Raw genomic sequence first — 18,817 nt, 5'->3', positions numbered from 1 at the left:
CTGGAGACGTAGGACGAGCTGTATGGAGCAGGATACAGGCCTAGTCAAGATCGGAACACAAGTTGTGTTCACTGTCCTGTTTATCAGTTGTTCTCTGCTGCTTTTGTTACACCTTGAATATAATATAAAAAGGGGAAAAGGTTGGGAACGGATGACGCAGGATCCCATCAGCCGAGTTTTCTCATCTGATTTTGAATCATTTATTTAGTCTCAGCTGTGAAGATTAAAAAATACATCATCAAAGGAAACAGCTGAAAATGTTGGATGGCCAAACTCGTCCAGTATAACTTGTTGTTTCTGTGGAGGGGCAGAAATCACACCCCCTGTGTGATCTTCACGCAGCCCTGCAGGTCGCCAGTAAGTGTTTCTTTAATCCCACTTTGTGACCTCCTGTGGTGAAGAGTCCAACAGCACAGGCTTATAAAAACCCTGGAAAACAGTGAGCAGCAGGATTCACAGAGGGACAGCGGACAGGAAATCAGAGACACCTGAACAAAAGGTAAACACTTGTTTTAAAGGTGTGAACTGTGAGCTATGACAGGAAATGTAAAGTAATATTGTTAAAGCGTGCTGTGTGAAGCTCTTGTTCCCTCAGAATGGCTCCTCAGACCTCGAACCTCTGGCTGCTGCTGCTGGTGATGATGGTGGTGTCGCAGGGCTGCTGTCAGCACTGGTCGTATGGACTGAGTCCAGGAGGGAAGAGGGACCTGGACAGCCTCTCAGACACGCTGGGCGACGTAAGCTTTTTTATTTGTATAGCCCCAAATCACATTCTGAGCAGCTACACTGAAGACTTCAGCTGTAAACGGTGTGTAAACGTCTTTGTTGCACAGATTCACTGATGTTTTGTTCTTCAGCAGCTCATCGAGCGTTTTCCTCACGTGGACTCTCCCTGCAGCGTCCTGGGCTGTGCCGAGGAGCCACCTTTCCCCAAAATGTACAGAATGAAAGGGTTTATTGTGAGTTTTTTTTACCTGATGTGTTTCTGTTCATGCATCAGTCAGTTGATTTCTTCTCCCAGATTGAATCTCTTCGTCTCTTTCAGGGCAGCGGCGCCGACCGGGACAACGGACACAGAACTTATAAGAAATGATGATTATTCGATTCTACAATAAATTATTGTATTAGCATAACACACACTTTGTGGTTTATTGTGTGAGACTTGTTTACTCAATGTTTTTTAATATCTGGCAGGATTTAAACTCTTAATGGGATTATAATATGATGTCTCAGCTGACGGAGAGGAAAGCAGCTGTAATGTTTCCACAGAGCAGGAAAACAAACATGTTGCCTCTAAAGATCCTCTTCACTGGAGTGATAAATGTTTTAATGTGAGCACAGAATGAGGACGAAGGTGTTTATTTCAGGATATTTGAAAGCCGCATGTACGACACCGTAGTAATCAGGCAGACCAGAGTGTGTAATCGTGCATTTGAACGACAATGATGAGAATTTAGAAACTAAAACATGATGAGGTGATTAGTTTAAGTGTTGGTGACACATGATCGCTAACAGGCACACAATCAAAAATAAATTTTTTTTGTCCTTTTTGCAGTTTGATATCAAGCAGAAAGAAGCCCGTCCTCATTCTTTAATCAGCAGTCGGCTGCCTTAACAATCGATTATTGATGAATCATTAATAACATGAAATATGTTGAACTTTTTTCTTTTAGAAAACAGTTTTAACCACTGACATGATCTGTGTTTGATGTAAAATCACAGTCGGCCACATGAGGAGCTAAAACAACAGATAAAGTCAACGTAAAGTTATTGAACCTTAAATAAAATAACACAAAATAATTTGTATTCATTTTAATTACAGAGCTTCTGTCTGTCGCTGTTCAACAACTGGCAACACAATCCTAAAAATGCTGAGGCGACTAAATGGCTAAAATCAGTTTGTGTAAAATGTCTTTTTGTATTTTTTTAATCACAAATTGCTTCACCAGCATTTTGTGTTTTATTTGGAGATATTTGAAAAACAAGTGTCTGTAATCTGTTAGTGTAAAATATGTTTTTTACTGTATTTTTGCATCTGATTGTAGATTAAGACATTTTTGATTGGTTAAATTCTTAACTCCGATTAATTGATCAATCATTAACATCTCTAACTGTCGAGTCAGGTGAATGAGAGACAGCTGTTTGTGTCCAGTGTTGTTATTTTCACTTCCTACAGTGAAGTTAGTTAAGTTACATTATCTACGTCACATAGACGTGATTGTAACTGAAGTTACAGGAGTAACGTTGTTATTTTAACCCAAACCACGAAGATTTCCTGAACCTCAACATGTAGTTTTTATTTTATAAGGTCATTTTTATCTTTACTGTATTTCCAGGTCTGCAGCTCAACCCCCCTGAGGAAGACCTGATGCATGATGGTCTAAAACTCAACATGACAACGTAACAACATGATACAGACAATGATTATTAATCCATTACATAATTGATTATTGAGTGTTATATACGTGACATTAAGTTTATATTCTTTTTACTGGAAAATGATAAAGAGAAGTTAAAGTCCAGCAGCCGGCTGTTGGCTGCAGACCGTTTTCCCAGCAGACATTTTGACTTGTCATAGCAGGAAATTCTCGGGTGAAACAAATCCAGTTAATGATGTCTGGTTCTGTTCATGTGTCAGCGAGCAGCAGAACGGGCTCAGCTTGAACTGAATGTACTCGTTATTTTTATGTCGTAGCTTTTCCTGCTACGACAGGTCGAAAAGGTCGACTTAAAATATGAACTTGGACATCTCAGACGAGTCGAAGGACTTTGTGACTCTGTGGAACTGAAATATATAAAACGTAAAGTTTTTCTTTGAGTAGAAACTGAAAACATTTGGTCATTTTCACCCAAACGTCACTGATGATGAGGTTCTCAGTGTTTCGCCACCAGATGGCCCCAGAAAATAACATGAAACTTCCTCCTTGACGTTTCTTCTCCTACATCTGCTGCCTGTCTGACTCCCAAAACACTCAGCCATAAAAATCCATATTTTTAGACTCTAGATGATCTCTGCTGCTGATTGTTACAGTATTTTCTGTAAAAAGGTCGGATCAGATCCCGTAAATGACTGAATGTAAGTCACTGTACTTTATTGTGTTTGTCCAGCACGAGAACATGTGAAGCCAGTTGTGTTGTAATATCTCACTGCCTGCTTCACTCCACAATCTGCCACCGATTATAAAAGGTGTTATTCATGGACGGATAAGCAACATGAACATTATTTGAGCAGGTGACAGCAGGTGTGTGTGTCTATGTGTGTGTGTGTGTGTGTGTGTGTGTGTGTGTGTGTGTGTGTGTGTTTGCCAACAGTGTATGGAATTTAAACAACCTGAATAACAAATCGAAGTTAATTCATCACGGAGATCTGACAGCCTGTAATATCCTGCTGACAGCCGTGTGCAGGTGTGTGTGTGTGTGTGTGTGTGTGTGCGTGTGTGTGTGTGTGTGTGTGGCTCTTATCTCCAGTGGAAAGGGTGTTTTTCAAAGTAGTTCAATCGGTGTGTCAGTCTGCTGTTACTCAGCAAACACACGGGTCACAGAATCACTTCCGCTGGGCTTCACCTTGTTGATGAGATTGCAGCGACACCATCTGGGTCAAGTATTGTCCTTTATTGAAAGTGATTGATAAGGGATGGATGTACCGAAAGGGGAGCCGCACAGCAGGAAATAAAATATTTACTCAAGATCAATAACGTGTGAACAAAACCTCCCCGTGTCCTTCTACCCTCCATTTTCCAAATCAAAGACATCGTATCTCAGGTATTTTTCTTGCAGAACATTATCGACATTTTCATTTTAAAAGTGGAGACATCAAAGCAGCTCCGGCTCGAGTTGAAGGAGAGGAGAGTGGAGGAGGCCACGATGGTTTCAAACAGCACCATCATCAAGAAAATACCTGACGCGGACCCTGCTGAGCCGGTCCTCCCACGGCTGCAGGTCCACAGCTTACTTCTAATTAGTCTCTCTGAGACCGGCCGAAGCTGATTGAACTAATAAAAGTGAACAGGCGGGTCTTGGTCTCAGAGCTGATGGAGGCCGGCGGTGGAGTCTAAGTAGAGGCCATGGGTTTGATGTTTGGAGACTCTGGGCCCTGAACCGGTGACGATGAACCGGTACCACAGCAGACGTTCTGACTTGTCAGAGGAGGTGTAGCTAAATATGGTAAAGGAGAAGTGTCACATGTTGCGAAAGTCACTTATTTACTTGCTCGTCGAGAGCTGGATGAGTAGATTTATCTCTGTATGATCGAAAGCCACTCTTCTGACTGTACAGGGGCCTAAATTTAAAGCTACAGCCTGCAGATGGTTAGCATAGTTTAGCATCAAGACTGGAAACATGGGGAAACTGTTGTCCAAAGGGTTTGAAAGCAGATAAAGATGTTGGACACTCTGATGCCATTTGCGTTTTTCTTTTTTAATCTCTTGACGTTTGAGCCCACAGACCCTCCTCAAGACCTGAACCAGTGATCTTTGACCAGAGCTAGGCTAGGCTAACGTTTGCCCTCGTCTTTATACCAAGTGAAGCTAAACAGCTTCAGGCTGTAGCTTTATATTAACTGTATTAACTATATTAAAGCATATCATTATATAATTCCCACCTTTACTTTAAATATTATGTTTGGTGCATTTACTGGCATATTAATTTATGTATTGATCCATTTATTTATTTCATTAAGTACATGTTTCCAAAATGTTGAACTACTCCTTTAACAAAACCTTTCTTCCAAGTGTCCTTGTAAGTCATTACAGTGAATCAGTGTGCATGTTAAATGGAGCTGGTTATTAATCAGCTTCACCTTTAGCTTTTCCTGCCACGCCACAATAAAAAGTCCCTTTTACTGTCTGAGCCCACACAGACAAATCAAACTGGAAAGTCCCGAACGTGCCACCAGACGTCCCCCAGCAATAAATATCACATCTCACTTTCTTTGTTGTCCTTCTTTTCATGCAGAGTGAACCATCTGACTGCATCGAACCCCGGCGTATCTCCGCTGTCAACGTTTAATAAAGTGCCTCTAATAGCTCGGTGCCGCGTGTCGGCTCGAAGGAAACCCATTGAAACCCCCGAGGAAACTGTAACCAGGCAACTAAAGCTGGCCGAGCTCTGTTTCTTTTTTCCTTCTGACCGAAGGAAATGGAAGGTCAGACGCTGAGGCCGGCTCCTAAACTGTCAGGGCGAGATTAAAGACATGAAAGCATCTATCTATCTATCTATCTATCTATCTATCTGAATCTTTCTTTTCTTTCTGTCAAGACTGCACATGCACACGACACAAAACCAATCCCGGGGAAAAAAACTGTCCGACACCAATCAGGGGGGGTTGCTGTTCCCGGCTGTCAAGTCTGCTGCTTGTGTTATGCAAGACAAAACTCTGTGTGTGTCTGTGTGTGTGTGTTTGTGTTATGAATTTTACAGGAGACACAGAGGAAATTTCAGGCCCTGATGTATCTTCCAGGATTCGATGGATATTTCTAGTTTTTAATTCAAAAAGCTGAGATCTGCCGTACTTGTTGTGATATCCGAGCTGTTCTATAGATAAAACTGTGACATGCTCCCTGAAAATAAACCCTCCCTCGCACATCAGATGAATCAGGAAGCGGCCGATCCGAGGCGGAACCATTAGGGCGATTCAATAGAAAGATAAGACGGCGAGGAATTATTGAACGGAGCTGATCTATGTGTTTGACCCCGACATGAGCGACCTGTCGGTTTGGATGCGTACCACAGATGTTAGCATGTATAATAACACGGTGGTTAAGATTCCAGAGGCAGCGGGCCGACTCCCTCTGACCTTTTCATCTGCCAAAACATAGATTAGTGCCTGCTCACAGGGGAGCAAAGGGGGCACCGTGCCCTTTGTCTGACATCGCCGTGTACAAGATTTGCAACTAAAACATTACAAGTCTTTATCGTAACGCCTTATATAACTGCAGAGGGACCGACTTTCTTCTACAAAGACAGACATATAGTACATTATTTGAGGAAGAGATCATCAGGCCGACTGTGTCATGCTTCCCTCAGTCCTCATGGATGGGTCGGACACAGATCAGTACCACTTCAAACTCCAGAATAAACGATGGCCATGTTCACCTCTGCAAACCACTGAAACTTTCAGTCACCAGCAGCTAACGTTTCTGCAAACCATGGTTACGCCCGAGGTTGACATTTGTACCAAACGTGACACATCACATCCACATCGTGTGCTTGTTGGCCACCTGGAAGTGCAGGAGGTGTCGTGATTACAGCCAACAAGGCTGCCAAACGGGTCGCACAACTTTATATGTACTTTATAGACATTAACATCTTTTTTGTAGCGTCACAACCGGCGAGAAGTCGGACCATCAAGTCAGATTTTGCTTGGGATAAAACTGGGCTTTTTTTAAGGAGCCCTGGAGACACTTTTGACCAAAGCTGTCTTTCACAGTTAGCTTGACCACAGATGTCCTTCAGAGGGAGACTTTTTACTCTGATACTCTGAGTACATTTCAGAGCCTGTACTCTATTACTTTTACTGGAGTAAAGAAGTTGAATCAGTACTTCTACTGTTACCAGAGACTGTTTGTACAGTTTACAGGAGGAGAGACTGTGTGGACTTTTGACACGTCTGGGTGCAAATAACACCATTTTATGCTTTTCTGGTTGTTTTTTCTGTTTTAAATCAAATCTCCAGCTGCTTCAGTTGTTTAGGAGGAATGCTGTGATGCTGTTTTGCCGTTAAGCTCCAGAAATGTTTTGTTGACTACGAAGCTTCACCTTGACTTTCCATCAACACGGAGGTGAGCAGAACTGATCCAACCTTCATTTTTTGGGTGAACTGTCCCTTTAAAGCCTGCACGAGAGGAGTCCTAAAACCAACTCGCACAAACATGTAATTACAAACACTAGAAAACACAATCAAAACGAAATCCGTGATGACAGTGAACCTGTTGAACTGTACGTTGCTTTAATGGGACGTGAAAGCCCTTTTTCGTGCGGCACTGAGGCAGGAAAAAAATGCAACTGCGGAGGATTTAAGAGCCCAGAACAACAGCTTGGGGAATATCCTGGCCAACTATGTAGTTCACGTTGTTCCTGTGATTGCTGTGCTTATATGAGAATCTCTCTAAATTAAAATGCAGAGAGCCAAAGATGCTCATCTTTTCTGGAACTGCTCCACCGACGAGGAGCGAGTCTGGCCCCGTGCGCTCGTTAAGTTTAACAGCTACTCGGGCAACAATGTACAACAGCATCATTTTAAGTTCCCTCTCATTGTCGAGAACAGTCGCTGGAGTACGTCAGCACCTCCGGCATCTCGGGTGCTTTTTCTTCCTCTCCCAAACAAAATGAGCACTGCGGCTTCATTCAGTGGCGTTTTCAAAAGGTGAGAGGAAGGCAGAGCAGGAGGAGACAGTCTGCGGAGGTCGGCTCAGGACAAAGGCAGCAGAAGCACACGGGCAATTATGTCGCCAAGGGCCCCTGAGAGCCCTCTGAAGGGCTCGGGAAACAGTTTGGCAGGTTTTTTCGAGGCGCTGTGAGAGTCAGAAAAACAGATTTCAGTTCCTTTGAGGTGTAAAAACATCCGACACCTGGCCTCCTGACTTTATCATCACAGCCCCGATGACAGAAACGATCTTAACCTCTTCCTTCCTCGTCCTGATGACAGAAGCTGTGGTTTGACAGCTGTGTAACATCCACGCTGATTCATTCAACGCTACAAGCGTCATCTGAAATGTGTTGTGATCTCAGACTCTCCCCCTGAATAATGCACACGGAGGCAGCACACTGAGTTTGACCTCAGACAGATTTTTCAAACATCGTCTGTTCTGCAGAAGCTTTTTTTTTCTTATTTTCTTTCAGTTCGCCACGTAGTAGAGCAGAGACGAGCGTTTGACTGACTCATGTGTAAACACTTCATCTCTGGGGAACCAGGATCCCACACGGTGTGGAGAAGCTGCAGTCTGGTCTCTGTGTGTCATCTTGGATCAAGGAATCAGGCTTCATGAGTAACAAATGTGCATGTGTTTATCCACTGAGCCACAGCTGTATGGAGCCATTCGTCTTTATTATGGTTATTATTTTCACTGTTGTTTTTGTTGTCTCTCATTCATTTAGCAGAATGCTGCAACTCTGTTTTACTGTGAAGCTCCAGAAATGTTTCGTGGACTACGAGACTTCACCTGACTTTCAGCAGCATGGAGGGAGGAGATGATGACTCCATTAATCTGCTTGGAAATCCATTTAAAAAAAACGCTCCTTACATGTGCAGAACTTGCCTTAGAAACATCACATTTTTAGGTTTTCTTCAGTATCATAGTAATCCAGTGATAGTTGTCTGTACATCCATGAGTACACTGCAAACAGGAAGTGCTAATAGATAATTCAGCAAAGTTTTAATGTAGATTATTAGGTTTTAAATCAAGTTTCCAGCTACTTCAGTTTTTTTAGCTTAATGCTGCAACTCTGTTTTACTGTGAAGCTCCAGAAATGTTTTGTGGACTACGAGACTTCACCTGACTTTCCATCATCATGGAGGGAGGAGATGATGACTGGATCTTACTTTCGGGCGAACTGTTCCTTTATCCTTTATCACCAATACTTCTGTAATTTTACTTGAATAAACATTTAAATACATGACCTCTTACTTGTAACAGAGTATTTCTACTCGGTATGGTTTGATATTGCGATAATCACGATAACCTTGATATAAGAAAAATGATGATATCGTCTGAATAATCCAGCAAAGTTGTTTGTTATGGTAACAGACTCTCTCTCCACCTTCCTAATTTATTTACAAAAAACACACTATTAAATATTAGTAAATTACAGATAGATTTGATTACTGGCATTTCTTTTTTCAAATTTCAGTAGATATCACGATAATATCGTTATCGTGAATAAGATGAAATCGTCTGAATAATCCTGCAGAGATGTTCGGCCTCATGTATCTTTAGTTGATCTGGTTGTGTTTCACTAATAATTGAGTAGCTGTTGTAGTTTTTGTAAACTTTCCTTACAGTTGTGGTTACAGACTCTCTCTCCACCTTCCTACACTTGTATTTTGAAGGTAAATTATTGCCATAAAAGAGACAAAACACACAGTAAACACAGCTGAAGATGATACAATGATAGGATCGTTCTCATGAATTTAGTTTGGCCACGATAATCGCAGTTAAAAGCTGAGAGTGACGTGGATGAAATGACAGTGAGATAAATATTCTGACATGAAGTAAATAAAACAAAACAAAAAAAATCATGACAGTGAGAATCTCAACATTAAAGATAATAGTAAATATTTTAATTCAGTTCAATACCACAAAGAGAAGTGACTAACAACAGGAGATATCTGCTACGCTACACGGTGCTCGTCATTCCCGTACATACGCTCATAAACTATAAACTGAATCACATCTTTTTACAGGCCAGACATGTAGTTAGTAATGTTATATACAGCAGCTCTGAGACCTTTATTGCCACCTTGTTTTATGGCACTTGATATATGGTTATTGTATGGCACATTGAATGAGAAATAAACAGCCCCCACGTACTATATACTGCAGCGCGGACCTTGGCAGGCAGCGTGAAATGTTTACGGCCTCTCGCCAAGGTTTTTCTGTAAAGGATCATTACATCGTTTGTGGTGGATTTAGGTAATAAGAAATACATTAAGATGATGCTTCTGTGTGAACGCCTGCAGTCACAGTTAATGTCCTCTCCTTCAGTTACGTATTAAACCGCTCTGCCGACAATCATTAACACGTCACAGTTCACAATCCGTTCATATTTTGCATCAAATCTAAGAAAACATTAAAACAGCAACAGCGCTCGCTCCAAAACCATCTGTCCTTCAGTCCTCTGCTGCTTCCAGAGCAGGTTAGAAGTGTGAAAGCAAGTCGTTAAACAGCTCTGAGTCGATCCAGCTGCTTCACAAAGAAAACACGACAGGTATATCAGATAAATGCTGTCTCTTCATTCACGAGGAGTGGACTGTACAGACTACAGATGCAAAAAGTGCTCATGTAAAGTGCCTTCAGTTAAACTTGTCCAACCTTTGTCCCATCAGTTTGTTATCTACTTCCTCATACATGTTGAATCGAGGGCACCGTGCCACGCTGGTTAAGTGTCTTCGGCCGACTCCCTCTGGACTGCTATTGTGAGGTTTATAACTTTGTTAATGTCAACCTTGCTTTTGGGCGCAGCCAAGCAAGAAAAAGCTCCAAAGGATGACACAATGAGGGCGAAGAGGCCCCGGTAGTTTCTTTGTCTCCCGACTGAAAAGCCTCGGATCTAAGTATTGATGCTGATGGACCCGTTGCTGAGGATCGACCCCTTGGTGACCTCAGTGCTGACAGTGGAGAGCGGGACGGTCTCGTACCTCTCCGCCACCCCCCAGCAGCGACAGCGCAGCAGCGTGGACTTGAGCTGTTTCTGGAAATTGCTGTTGAGGAAGCCGTAGATGATGGGGTTGACGCAGGTGGATGCCATCGCTGTGAGGTGGCAGAATGAGAAGATCATGTCGTGGCCACAGACCGGGATGGCCTCGTGGTTCCAGTCGAACACCGTGTTGAAGACGTTTAGAGGGAGCCAGGAGATGGCGAACGCCACCACTATGGCGATCAACATGGCGTTGATCCTCGTGGAGCCCTTGTTTTTCTTTTGCGTGGCGTTCCTGCCGCGCTCCACCATGTCCTTCCTCCTCCTGAGGCGCAGGTAGACGTGCAGGTAGCACACCATGATGAGGGCGAGAGGGAGGATGTACTGGAAGACGAGCAGGGAGGTGGTGTAAGCTCGCCGTTCTTCAATCGACGGCCAGTGCTCCATACAAACGTGATGGTTGCTGACCGGGAAGGGGACGCTCAGGTTCTGGAAAGGCACGGTGAGAACGCTGTAGGACAGGAAAGGCACCGAGATGAGGCAGGCCACGATCCAGGTGATAGCCACGGCCAAGTAGGACTGAGCCACCACCGGCTTCCATCCGGTCGGGTGGACAATGAGCTGGTAGCGCTCCATGGCGATGAGGACGAGGGAGAAGATGGAGACGGTGACAGAAATACACATGATGAACGGCGTCAGCTTACAGAGGGCGTCTCCGAGGATCCAGCGGTCCATCAGAGTGTAGATAATCGTGACCGGCAGGCATACAATGCACATGAGGATGTCAGAGCAGGACAGGTTGGCGATGAAGATGTTGGTGACGTTGTGCATCTCCTTGTGCCGCGTGATGACAAACACGAGGCAGGAGTTCCCGATGAGGCCGACCGCCATCACCGCGCTGTAGGCGACGATGAGGAAAGTGGTGCCGCTCACCGACAGTGAGCAGTGGAGCTCCGCTGTGAAGTCCCACGGTATCTCTTTCCACAGGGCCTGGTTGTAGTTGGTGCTGTGCTGCAGCTCCATGATGGGTTTTTTCCTTTTTTTCACTTCAAAGGGACAAAGTGAACTAATTTGTTGGGTCACACCTGCTGTAATTACTTCATGAATAACATTTGTTTTACAGCTTTCCCTCGTCCTTAATCTTCTTCACAGCCGTCTTCATTTGCAGCCTGAAAAACAAGAAAAGGAAAATGAGACAAACCTGAAACTTCTGAGGAGCTTTAAAGTTTTGAACTCTGGAGACATTAAGAGGTTGGTTTGAGGGCTGCATTTTGCATTTTCAACCAGATAATTTGAAAAAGCTCTGTTTGGAAATAATTATTCTACAGTGATTGGGGTGATTTTGAGGCCGTGCATGTCGTCAAACAACCAGAGTAGGTCCTGCTGTGTTTGATAAATCGATCAAAGTTCAATCTCATTTACAATTTTTACTCCTGCCCTGTGTTTTCGAGCGCCTGTTTGCCCCTCAGAACAAAGTTACAAGCGTTAGTGGGTGAAATCCAACCTTTACAAACCCTCGTACATCATCAGGAGTCATCGGTGGCGTTTCTGTAAACGGACGTGGCTGGAAATTTCTAATACGACTTCTTCAGCTGTGGTGATATCTTGTGATTTTGCTCACAATTTGTTCACAACTTCACGCCATCAATCAAGTCATCAATTAAAAGAGAGCGCTGCTTCGTTGCCCGACCACTAGCGGTGCTTTATAGGCTAACATTAGCAACCCGTGCTCCTACCCTGTCTGTCTGCATTGATATTAGAGGAGCGGTCCCAAGTGCAGCAACACCCGACCCCGAGGCGTGTACTGAGGGTGAGGGCAACTAGTGGTTCGCTATGCATTCAGAGCCAAGAACCCTTAAAGGAACAGTTCAGAAATTCAGTCATTATCTCCTCCTTTCGTAGTCCACGAAACATTTCTGGAGCTTCACAGCAAAACAGCGTTCTGCTAAACGACTGAAAACGTTTTATTTGAAAAGACGTTATTTACACCCTTTTTTTAAGATCCTCACTGTAGCTGCTGAGGGTTCACGTGCACCCCGTCTAAAGTTCGTGCACAAGCTTGACCACGTGTCAGAGGGTAAATAAAGTCTTTTCAAATCGATTTTGGATCTTGGGGCTTCTAGAGACATCGATTACGCCGTCTCCAGCTTCTTGCTGCAACGCTGTTTTGTTGTGAAGCTCCAGAAATGTTTTGTGGACTACAAAAAACTTCACCTGACTAATGACTGAATTTTTCATTTTTGGCTGAACTGCACCTTTAAATCAGACTAAATTATGTAACATCAGACAGACTTTTCTTGTAGATTAGTCAAAAAAGTTGTGGCGCGACCTGATTGAGTCAATCTGCCTCCGACACATCCTGACTGTGACTGTTGCACACGAGCACGTTGTGATGTCGACGCTGAAACACGTTGAACATTTTGTTCGGCCCTCGTTGGTTTATGGCTCAAATTGAAATGTTATAAAAAAATAAACTGCAGCATAAAAATAAATGGACCCTCACTTGATGTAAAACGCTCGCAGAGACTGACTCCTCTGAATTCTCGTCACTCCTGGATGTAATCCCACAGGTGTGCTTTGAGGTCCACTTAACCTTTGCACACCCTGACAGTGGCGTCAGCGTTAGAAAAAAACAGAGACGTATGAAAGGAATAATTAACGTTGGCGTGCAGAGATCACAAGGCTGCCGGCAGATCCTCTATCTCCTCGAGGACCGGCTATAAGAATAAATGATACGCTGATGGCACATCATCAAGAGAGCAGCACAGATCCACTCTTCGTGGCATCGCCGTAATGGCATGCTGATTTAAATTTCCATCACAATAACGGCGATAACGACTGCTCCTTCAGAGACAATCATTCCCTCGCACTGTTTTTCTCCCCTCATGACGGCGGGGAATTGATTCTGTTTCTGTCCATAAAGGCGCAGACACCTCTCGTCACTGAGCACTCACAAATAGCTCCTGGGAACCTAAAGCACATGTGGTCCGGACAAATTCCAACAAATTAATGATCTGGAAAACAAAAACAGAAACGCTATTTTGTTCCACCAAGAGCGTTTGAATAGTGCACACGCGTGTGTGTGTGCAGTACTGATTAACCAAGATGTCTCGGCCCGCGGCTCAATCCCACAGAAATTAGTTTTGCAACACGGCTCCGCGAACAGAATGAAATCTACGGGATTTAAAGGATTCATCTTTTTTAATTGAGGACTCCTTAACGATGATAAACGCTGACACACTAATTGCTTCAGGCTGTCTCTATTATGAGCAGAAAATTCTTGTTGTGATGTGTTGTCTCATCCGCGGTGATTAATAACAAAGACAGAGTATTCATAACACACGTAAGCACTTGTAGCTGCAGCTGAAGTACAGTAATATCACTTCAGTCCCTCTGCAGCACCGAGTCTGCTCTGGTTAGGACAATCAATCCTGACTGGATACGTGGTCCGACACAAGCTGCAGCCTTGATGCTGATTGTTCATGGCAGACTGTTGGACACTTAGAAGTGATGTATGAAAAGATTTTCTCAGGACATTATTAACCCCTTTGATGCATTAATTGATGAATCTGTGTGGACGCATCATCAAAAAAGTGATTTGGGAATAACCTTTAATCCTTTAATGCCAAGAAAATCAGACAATAAGTGGTAAAAACAACTTTTTTAGACTAAATGTGAGAAGCAGAGACCGACCGATGTATCAGTTGGATGATTTTAGCGACACAGTCTGTAGATACTGGCCTCTGACAGATATATTGGTGTTAGGGGTCGACCAATATGGATTTTTCAGGGCCGATACCGATTGTTAGAAATCAAGTAGACTGAAAACTGATATTTGGGGCAGATTCTCATTTACAGTAAAAATTCAACTCTTTGTGTCAAAATTTCAAACAACCAGTGATGAAATAAACCTCAGAACAATTTTATTTCCTGTACTTCCTCTCTCTAGTTACTAGTTACTTTGCAGATTCAGATTACTCAGCGTTTATAGGATGTTAACTGTGACGTGTTACCAATCGGATATCGTTGTGGGCGGGGACATCGTGCACGAGGATGTGTCATCAGAGCCAAAGTAGCTAATTTTCAAATGAGTTTATTTTATCTGCGATCCGGCAGCGATAATCTGAATATGAGAACTTTGTTTTTGTGCAGAACATGGTGCAGGTAAAGATGCTTAGACTAGTTTATAATCATGAAAAATTCCCAGTGAGGTTTATTGTTTCCTGTCAAACTGTAAAATATCCTGCCTCCATCGCGTACGTATCTTTTCCTCACAGGTGTTTAATAAACACATTCGAGGCAGTGTTTCCCACACATACACTTAACTTGGGCTGGCCCGTTCCAGCATTTTATTGGCTGCTTTTATTGTTTTATTACATCCGCAAAGAACAACGCCCTCAACGATCAATTAACTAGGTGACAATCTGCCCTCGCCCTCCCTTCTCCAGCTCTGGTGTTACATCCTATTTCACATTGTTGCTGCGGTGTCGTTCGGTGCACGTCGGTTCTGATCGGCTACATAATTAACAACAAGTTTCCTCCGCACACAACAGAATTATGGGTGTTTTTTGGGCGACTTTATAAAACTTGCTGCTGACGAAGAAACCAGATAGCATTACTGGTAGAGAGAAAATGGAAAGGACTATCCAGGAAAATCTGACGATATATCGATATCCACATCTTTTACTACCTAATATCTGTATCGGCATTGGACCCAAAAGTCCAGTATCGGTCGGGCTCCAGCTAGAAATACTTCTAACCAGATTTAATAATATTTTTCTTGCGCATTTTTTTTCTGTGAGTGAAAATACATCCAGCGGACGCTGAGCACCGAAGGGTATATTCTGCTAAGTGGACCCATATTTATACGTCTGTTGAATCAAAGTGCTCAAATATTGAATTATATTATAATTTTCAAATCAAATAAAACACGATGAGGCAGCTCTAATATAACCTTTAGTGCGTAACGTCCACTGGAGTGGAGGGAAAAATGTATATATCAGCCAAAATGATTACATAAAGAATATAATAATGTCTATAAACACATATTTTGTTTACAAAGATCCAAAAAACGATGAAACTGAGGCAGGAGATTTTTATAGTTTAAATTACATCAGTGCTTTGAAACACAACTTCACTTTAATAATTATAAATAATCACAAGCATCTGTTTTCTGCATTTTAATCTCTAAAAAGAATTTTCTAATCAGTTTATATCAGGCATCATATACGCTGATATCGATATATATCTGTGATGGAACAATATCAGCACACTGATTTATCGGTCGGGCTCTGATCAGGACGCAGTACTTCAACTTAAACGGTTAAAAATGTGTTGCCAACTGTGATGGACGTGCATGAAAGGGTTAATATTTGACACGAGCCTTAAAAATATCCTGCAGAAATTAAATTTAAAAAATATACAACATGAGGAAATAAACCAGACAAAGCTGTGACAGCTCATCTCACTTCAGTCACCTCACACTGAAACACTTTAACACAAGTCCGGATCCACTCATGCACAATGATTTTTGACTCATGCACAATGTAGGGATGGAAAGTGTGTGTGTGTGTGTGTGTCCTCACCTCGGTCTCTGCAGCTGTCTGTCTGTCTGTCTGTCTGTGTGTGTCTGTCTGCAGCAGCTGTGTGTCTCCGGACAGGTGGAGCAGCTCCTCTGTGCTCCGGTGCAGCACCGTGTGTTGAGCTCACTGCTCTCCCATCATGTCTCCAGCAGCTCGGGACCTGCTGGACGTCCACACCACCACCACCACCACCACCGCACAGCACCTTCACCTACAGACAAGTCACAAGATGCATGTGACATCTTTCACCAGGACAGCACGGGGAAATTCAAAACACAAGCGCGTGACATCAGGTTATTAAACTCACTGTACGCACCTGGAAAAAGCTTCAGACACACAGACTGAAGAAGAAAAAAAAACGACTTCTCACTTTCAGGAAATCCTCATTCTTCCAAAAAAAAAAAAAAGAGTTATGAGCTACAAGATGAAATGCCAGAATTAAACCAGCTGTTCTCTCACCGAGATGTTCCCTTGTTGTTGGAGTCCGCGCTGCTTCTCATCAGGTGAGGCACAGAGTTTTAGGAGGAGGTGGAGGAGGAGGAGGAAGAGGAGGAGGAGGAGGTGGGAGGTGTCCTGCCAGGAGCACTGATAGCAGAGCTGAGATGTCTCTCAAAGCGACCTTATGCCTCAGACTCGGGCTGGGATGTGACTGGGAACACGTTACATAATACATTCTCCCTTGCCTCGCATGCACGGATGCACGCGCTCGCTCGTGCACGCGCGCGCAGGCAACGCGTTTTCCCACAGGAGGAGTTATTTGAATTTTTCTTTTTGGTACACGTGCTGCTTCAACTCAACCCCCTCACCCCCCCAGATGTGCTCGTGACATAATGAGATCTGTGTAATGTCACAGAGATGTAATATTAATATGTGATATTATTGTAGTGCCATGTTTGAAAATGTCTCAGTGTGTGTCTGTGAAACAGGTTGTGTTATATATGTGCACGTGTTTAAATCAGGCTGCTGTATAATGTGCAGGTGGGAGAAGCGCTCACGTCTTGTACTTAAAGGGTGACTACACCAATCTTCCACATTAGACTGTGTTTACAGGTCTCAGGATATTATTGTGATATGATTAATGATTGTTATGGATGATTACATTTTATCATGTGTCATTGAAAAACAAGTATCTGATATTAAGTGACTTTATTTCGAACCAAAAATTAAAACAACATAATAAAAAACAAAATGTATTTACAACTTATATACAAACAACCATCCCCAGTTTATTTGCCACCAAGTTAAATAAATACTTAAGTATCAAAAGTACAAATAAAAGTACATTTTATATATACTTAGTTGTGCGTATATTTAGGGCTGCACGATACGGTAAAAAGGTGATTTTACGATAATTTCGACAGGTATTGCGATAAAATTCACGATTATTATGGATGATTACATTTTACATCACAATTTTTATTGTTCTTGAAAAACTAGTAAAATCATGATGATGTGGCGTTTCTCCCGGTCTCTGCCAAACAAACATGTTTTATTACATCTGGAGAAGAAGCTTTGTAGGCCAGACCTTTATAAAGTAATTGCAGTTCTTGCGATTTGGATTTTGCACTTCGTCATATTGCGATTTTGATTCTGTTGCGATTAATTGTGCAGCCCTACTGCAGGTGTGAAACGCGTTAGAGTTACAAAAAGGGCGACAAAAGGAAAAGACAGCAGTTTTAAGTACCTAAAAACTGTACATAAGTGCAGTACTTGAGTGATGCAGTGTTTGGAAAAGTACCCAAAAGTTATACTTGATATTATTTTGGTAAAAGTGAAAGTCACCCGCACAAATAGTGACTACTTGAGTCTTTAAGTATCTAATATGAAGTACTCACGTGTCAAAAGTAATTTTCTGGTAATAAAGGGGCAGAACAAAATAATTTAAGCTGAAAACATTTCAAAATTAACTCAAATTATCAACAGACTGTGAAGACGTCTACGTATCAGATACTCACTGAAGTTAGCATGCTAACAGGGAGCTACAGTCCGCAGCAGTTAGCGGTTACCCCGGTGATATGCTGCCCCCTGTATGTCTTGAGAATGAGTTTTGACAGAAGGCCTATTCTTACATATTGCATCTTTAAACTATCTGATATCAAGAGTTATTTTCTGGTGATAAATGTACTTAAGTGTCAAAAGTATTGTACATTTATTTATATATGTGAACAGGCTAAAATCACTGGTTGGACAGCAGGTCCAGACTCCTCTGACTGGGAGAAACAGAGAAATGTCCCCCTCAGACAACTTTAAATAATATATTGATATGCATTAAAAACACTTGTGCCAACTGAAGACACAGAACAATGTGTTTTTAAGTTTTTAAAGACTGGTTCCCCCCCGCCATACGCCTCAAAGTGGTTTGTTCCACTGCCTACCAACCTGCACCTCCACACTTTGGCGTAGGTACTTGTGTGTGTGGAGACGTCTCTGGGAGTGTGTTGGTGGTGTTGGTGGCTGACCTGTTACTCTGCAGAAGTTAACTTGAAAGAGAAGATGAAACTCAACTGGCAGAATAAATGTTTGTACGTTTCTTCATATTCGAGTTTTGGCTAAAAGAAAACCTGTTTTGGTCCCAAAAGCTCAGCTGGAGACACCAGCGGTGTCACCTTTACAAATGTTGGAACACTGTGGTCAGTCGGCGATTTGTTAAAACAGGGTGGGTGATTTACAACCGTGTCATTGGTCTGGAGTGTCCCGGTTAAGTTAAAGGTCCAGACAGGATGGTGTCAGGATCCAGACTCAGGCCGGGTCCCTGTGGTCCCTCGTCAAATATAAAGATATGTCTGATTGTTTTATTTATTTATAGCACTAAATCGAACAAAACACATTTACAGTTATCACCAGGCTGTATTTTGTTCGGCCCATTTCCTCACGGTTGAATC

General features: G+C 42.7%; 2 protein-coding genes across 5 annotated transcripts; one reads left to right on the top strand and one right to left on the bottom strand.

Moving 5' to 3' along the window:
* The first annotated feature begins 168 nt into the window (after nt 1–168).
* On the top strand, nt 169–1,130 carry LOC311261232 (progonadoliberin-1). 2 transcript variants are annotated; one of them, XM_084359719.1, is made up of 4 exons: nt 169–499; nt 581–737; nt 858–959; nt 1,046–1,130. In XM_084359719.1, the coding sequence occupies exons 2-4, from the start codon at nt 597–599 to the stop codon at nt 1,091–1,093; spliced, it is 291 nt and encodes a 96-aa protein (XP_084215845.1). In that variant the 5' UTR covers nt 169–499; nt 581–596; the 3' UTR covers nt 1,094–1,130. The 2 variants fall into 2 exon arrangements, with proteins under 2 accessions (XP_084215845.1, XP_084215846.1); XM_084359720.1 differs by having other exon boundaries at nt 169–737; nt 861–959.
* An 8,125-nt stretch (nt 1,131–9,255) lies between these two features.
* npy8br (neuropeptide Y receptor Y8b) lies at nt 9,256–16,571 on the bottom strand. Of its 3 annotated transcripts, none has more exons than XM_084360835.1 (3): nt 16,252–16,571; nt 15,939–16,146; nt 9,256–11,522 (listed from the first exon to the last, which is right to left on the bottom strand). In XM_084360835.1, the coding sequence occupies exon 3, from the start codon at nt 11,374–11,376 to the stop codon at nt 10,267–10,269; it is 1,110 nt and encodes a 369-aa protein (XP_084216961.1). In that variant the 5' UTR covers nt 11,377–11,522; nt 15,939–16,146; nt 16,252–16,571; the 3' UTR covers nt 9,256–10,266. The 3 variants fall into 3 exon arrangements, with proteins under 3 accessions (XP_084216961.1, XP_084216963.1, XP_084216962.1); XM_084360837.1 differs by having other exon boundaries at nt 15,939–16,177; nt 16,395–16,571; XM_084360836.1 differs by having other exon boundaries at nt 16,395–16,571.
* Nucleotides 16,572–18,817: the final 2,246 nt, after the last annotated feature.

The sequence above is a fragment of the Pagrus pagrus genome, assembly GCF_965226575.1.
Source record: "Pagrus pagrus genome assembly, chromosome: 8".
NCBI classification, from domain to species: Eukaryota; Metazoa; Chordata; class Actinopteri; order Spariformes; family Sparidae; genus Pagrus; species Pagrus pagrus.
The sequence above is the reverse complement of the archived record's forward strand: the minus strand, read 5'-3'. Positions and strand labels throughout refer to the sequence as shown.

Coding starts and splice junctions, on each gene's coding strand:
- LOC311261232 (XM_084359719.1), top strand. CDS start 597: ATGGCTCCTCAGACCTCGAACCTCTGGCTGCTGCTGCTGGTGATGATG. Junction 738..857: donor TCTCAGACACGCTGGGCGAC/GTAAGCTTTTTT, acceptor TTTGTTCTTCAG/CAGCTCATCGAGCGTTTTCC. Junction 960..1,045: donor ACAGAATGAAAGGGTTTATT/GTGAGTTTTTTT, acceptor CGTCTCTTTCAG/GGCAGCGGCGCCGACCGGGA.
- npy8br (XM_084360835.1), bottom strand. CDS start 11,376: ATGGAGCTGCAGCACAGCACCAACTACAACCAGGCCCTGTGGAAAGAG.